Source organism: Medicago sativa, chromosome 5 (assembly GCF_051527215.1).
Source record: "Medicago sativa cultivar Bolivia chromosome 5, Bolivia_mono, whole genome shotgun sequence".
Classification (NCBI taxonomy): domain Eukaryota; kingdom Viridiplantae; phylum Streptophyta; class Magnoliopsida; order Fabales; family Fabaceae; genus Medicago; species Medicago sativa.
In genome coordinates, this window is record NC_140753.1 from 24,739,413 (window position 1) to 24,744,355 (window position 4,943).

The 4,943-nt window shown below is 30.0% G+C and overlaps 1 protein-coding gene across 1 annotated transcript; it reads left to right on the top strand.

The window, feature by feature from the left end:
* Positions 1-934: 934 nt before the first annotated feature.
* Positions 935-4,443, top strand: LOC146921254 (paired amphipathic helix protein Sin3-like 5). The gene is made up of 7 exons (XM_085711275.1): positions 935-1,021; positions 1,128-1,226; positions 1,401-1,471; positions 1,576-1,609; positions 3,979-4,083; positions 4,192-4,290; positions 4,372-4,443. Exons 1-7 carry the CDS (start codon positions 935-937, stop codon positions 4,441-4,443), a joined length of 567 nt encoding a protein of 188 aa, XP_085567401.1.
* The last annotated feature ends 500 nt before the right edge of the window (positions 4,444-4,943 follow it).

A 4,943-nucleotide genomic window follows, 5' to 3' on the forward strand; every position in this document is an offset into this window, starting at 1 on the left:
AAGAGGGAAGTTTATCTTCACCATTTAGAGATTATGAGTGATTGCGTGGTTATGAGTCATGTTTTTTTTTTTTTTTTTTTTTTTTTTAAGATTTCATGAAATTGGTATTGGTTTAAGTTGATTTTTGTGCTCCACTAACTATGCTAATTTTGGGTATGATCAAATTTGTGAAATTAAGTTGTTAATATGCTTAAACTCATGTTTTTGATGATATAGAATAAGTGTTTTGAGATTTTAGCTTAATTATGTGAAAATCATGATATTGTTGATGATTATTGCTCAAACTATGTTCTAATTACTGACCATGTTATTGTGTATTTGTTATGTTGAAAATTCATGGAAGTGATTATGCTAAATGTGTTGTTTGAAGTGGTTTGTTGTGAATTGTGTGAGAAATGGGTCAAAATGATAGAAATTGTTCTTTTGATGAATTGAAATATATTTCCTTTTTTCTGTTAATTAGACATTGTTGTTTCATTAATTTTTTAACTTCAATTTTATGTTTTATCAAAGATTAGCATCTTTGTCGTCGAGAGTTTATCTCAGTTGGTAGGGACAATGCATAATATATGCATGATCTGGGGTTAATATCTTTTTTTTTGGTAGTGTCTTGCATATTTTATGCATTGTCCAACCAACTGAGCTAAACTCACGAGGACAAAGATTAATATCTTTAATCGAGTGGTAATGTTTTTTAAATTATTTTTTCTTTTCAAGCCCTAAAATTTTGGGTTTTCTAATCTTTAGTAAAATATCTATATTTTTTTTTCAAAAGAAAAAATTCGGAAATGAGAGAAATTATTCATATCTACAATTGTGTTTGAATCGTTCTCATCATCATGATTTGATTTTTATTTTTTATTGGTTTATTAAGTCAAGTTTTTGTTGAATATTTTATCATTCATTTCTCTAATAGTCTAAATTTTTTCTTGACATGAAACCACATAAGATGAAAAGAATATACGCTAACCGGCCGGTGGTGAATTATCATTATGTTGCGAGATATGTGTTCAATGTGAAGGTAAATTATATTATGGATTCTTTCACACATATATGTTTTCAATGTAGAATTAATAATCAATGAAAATTTTCAGTTTTGATGAGTCTAATAGATCTTTTTCATGCAGACTCGATTTCAACATGCTCGTCATGTGTATTCGTCGTTTCTAGACATACTGCGAATGTACAGAAAAAGAGAAAAAAGTCTTGATGAAGTCATTCGCGAGGTACGTGTTCTATTGTTTATGTCATGTCATGTGATCACAATTACAATTGAGATACCATAAAAATACTATTGCTATCACAATTAATGCAGCTCTAAACTCCAATTACATATATGCCTTTTTATTTTTATTTCCTCTTGTGTGATACTCATTTTAATTATGATTTTACTTCTTCAGGTTGCTGAGCTTTTTGAAGGCCATGATGACCTCATAGATGGGTTTAGAAATTTCATTCCTCGACGTGGCTAGTGTATATGAGCAATTCAAGATTAATAATTTGCAATTGTGCAAAAGATAGGGTTTGAATTTGGAGCTTATCTATTGTTTTCAGATACATTTTTAATGTTTGTAGTCTGCGGGATTTAATATGCATTTGCTTAAATGGGGTTTATTTAATCATTTATCATTTCGTGAAGATTTTATGTAAAATGATTTCATTAAGTTCACCGCCAAAAGAACCATCTGATTGAGAAGATTGAGTCTCGTCGGTAACCGATCGAGAAGCAATTACAATTGAATTTTGGAGGGGGCCCAACTCTTCCAAGCTAGAGATAACTTGGCTTGTCACTAGATTTTTGTGTAATGAATGTTGTTCATTAATCGAATGTGAGATGTAGTAAATCAAATTTGGGACTTTGAGAGGTGATTAGCGTCTTATTAGGTTACCATGAAACAAACTCACGATTCATTTTTTATGATTTTTCACTAGACAACTTGGAGTAAAAATAAAATCATTATAGTGAAAATTGACTTACAGCATCAATATGGTGGCATTTTGGCAATAATGTTAAAAATATAATTAGTCCGCAGCTAGTGTAGTTTGGGTACAAAAATAATCGGCTTATAATTCAATCAACAAGACAACATTATTCTCTAAACCAGCTGCTCAACATCAATGAGGTTACATAAAAAAATTAAATTATTTCGGGCTTTTCAACTGAACCACACAGTTGCATGCCTGACCAAAATAAAACCTAGCCTATATTGACTGCACATTGCTAAATGAAAGCTTGAAACAACCCCACGAAAGAGTCGGGAAGGACCTATTCCCAACCTAACCACCTGCAAACCAAATACCAAATATGAGTTGATACCCTAAATTTTCCAACTTTTCCGGTCAAGATTTAGGCAGTTGACCACCTCCTCTGACGTTTCATGTATGACTTGGTTCGTCCCCACTATAAGCTGATAGGAAGTTCATCATGAGTACTCTTCGTCCGATTAATAATTTCAAGACCAGGAATCCTCACCCTAAGACAACGTCACCCCATCCAGAATCACACTCAACTCCCGCCACATGTGATGGTTTGATTTAGACAAGTGTACCAAATCTTTTATCAAGTAATAAAGTGATAAGTAGAGTATCGTATCCACATAGTTTGTCATTTCAACCAAACAATTCACATTACTTATTTGAAAACTGTTAGGTTCGTAGGGGCTCGAACGTTTACCCATACATATATTATACAATGTCTCTGCCATATAGGTTAAGCTTACGAGGAGGACTACCTCATTATTTTCTATTAATAGGAAAAATATCAATGTTAACCTTTTTTTCCCTTTCCAAAAATAACTTTTTTGTTTTTTTGACTAAATTATTAATTAATTAATATTATAATGGTACTATATTTTAATTGGTATAAAAACAATTATTAAATTAATATTTGAAAATATAATACTAAGATGTCATTTCTAATATAATAAAATAGCATATATAAATTATTTTATACATGCATTCAATCAAATTATATTAAATATTATTTTATTTTATTAACTTTTGATAGAATTTTCAATAGTACTTAAACTCATTTCACAAAATGTATTAAAAATTCATTTCACCCCGTCAACCAGAAGTTTAGTTGGGTATATACCCGTCATACAATTGTACAATAACATGTCATATTTTTGTATTAATTTATTTAAACATTAAATATTTTTTTGGTACCTTGAGACTCAAACTAAAAAGGTTAATAAGGAGTAACAAAGGATAATAAGAAATTTGTCAAAAAAAAAAAAGGACAATAAGAATATATATTCTTTCATTCTGAATCTCAAACTAAAAACAAGCTATATCTCAACAAATATATAGTGTCCTTCCTATTGCTTTTTAAAGAATGAGAAAGGTTGAAAAAAAACTGTGATAGAAAGCAATTTATTTTTCCGATTAGTTTATTTTTCCTTTTCATCTTCTATACGTTTCTTTGGAATTTTGTAGTTGGGACTTAATTACATACAATCATTCTTTAAAATGTAATTTCCTTCAGATTCATCATCACATTGGTTTACACTGAAGTATGCAATTTTTTACTCCTTATTCTCCTAGTTTTTCTTGAATCATAATTCTGTCAAGTCATATGGTTCAAATTGTTTCTTTGAGTTGATATTTTAAAGTTAGATCAGAAATTTTCTCATTGCTATTTTTTGAATGAGCTATTTTTTTTTCTGTTAATTAGACATTGTTGTTCCTTTTATTTTTATTGATTTTTTTCTTATGTTTTATCAAAGATTAGCATCTTTAATCGAGTGGTAATGTTTATTAAATTCTTTTTTATTTTCAACCCCTAAAATTTTGGGTTTTCTAATCTTTTGTAAAATATCTATAAAAGAAAAAATTCAAAAGAAAAAATTGGGAAATGAGAGCAAATTATTCATATCTACAATTGTGTTTGAATTGTTCTCATCATCATGATTTAATTTTTATTGGTTTATTAAGTGAAGTTTTTGTTGAATATTTTATCATTCATTTTCCTAATAGTCTAAATTTTTTCTTGACATGAAACCACAGAAGATGAAAAGAACATATGCTGACCGGCCAGTGGTGGATTATGAATATGGTTTGAGATATATGATGAAGGTGAAGGTAAGTTATATTATGGATTCGATTCTTTCACACATATATGTTTTCAATGTAGAATTAATCAATGAAATATTTCAGTTTTGACGAGTCTAATAGATGTTTTTCATGCAGACTCGATTTCAAGATGCTCGTCATGTGTATTCGTCGTTTCAAGACATGCTGAAAATGTACAAAGAAAGAGAAAAGAGTCTTGATGATGTCATTTGGGCGGTATATGCTGAAAATATATGCCTCTTTATTTTTCTTTCCTCTTGTGGGATACTCTTTTTAATTATGGTTTTAATTCTTCAGGTTTCTTTACTTTTTGAAGGCCATGATGATCTTATTGATGGGTTTATTGATTTCCTTCCGCAAGGTGGCTAGTGATATATATGAGCAATTCAAGATTAATAATTTGCAATTGTGCAAAGATAGGGTTGAATAATATGGAGATTATCTATTATCTATTGTTCTTGGATACAATTTTAATGTTTGTAATGTGCGAGATTTGATAAGCATCAGTATTGTTGTTAATGGCAAACTAATATATTTATTGTTATACAAAAATGAGAAAAAACTGTAGAACCCACACAGATTGACCACCAAGTTGACCACCTCCTCTGGTCTGAATCTCTCTTCAACGATGGCTCTGCCAAAGCTACATAAACATATCTCACTCTCACCCAAAGCAACACCTGCCAACAACTCTTCCAGCTCCCTAAGTCTATAATTAATTGGTAAGCATACGTTTAAAATAATTGAACCAATAACAATAAACTCTTGGGGAAATAAGTATGTGAGTTTAGGTGGTCGTGTTGTCCTCCTGAATTCGGTGCTTAATTCTATTCTGATCTTTTATCTCTTTTTTTTAAGGCACCGGTAAC

Coding starts and splice junctions, on each gene's coding strand:
- LOC146921254 (XM_085711275.1), top strand. CDS start 935: ATGAAACCACATAAGATGAAAAGAATATACGCTAACCGGCCGGTGGTG. Junction 1,227..1,400: donor TTGATGAAGTCATTCGCGAG/GTACGTGTTCTA, acceptor TTACTTCTTCAG/GTTGCTGAGCTTTTTGAAGG. Junction 1,610..3,978: donor TATGCATTTGCTTAAATGGG/GTTTATTTAATC, acceptor TTTTCCTAATAG/TCTAAATTTTTTCTTGACAT.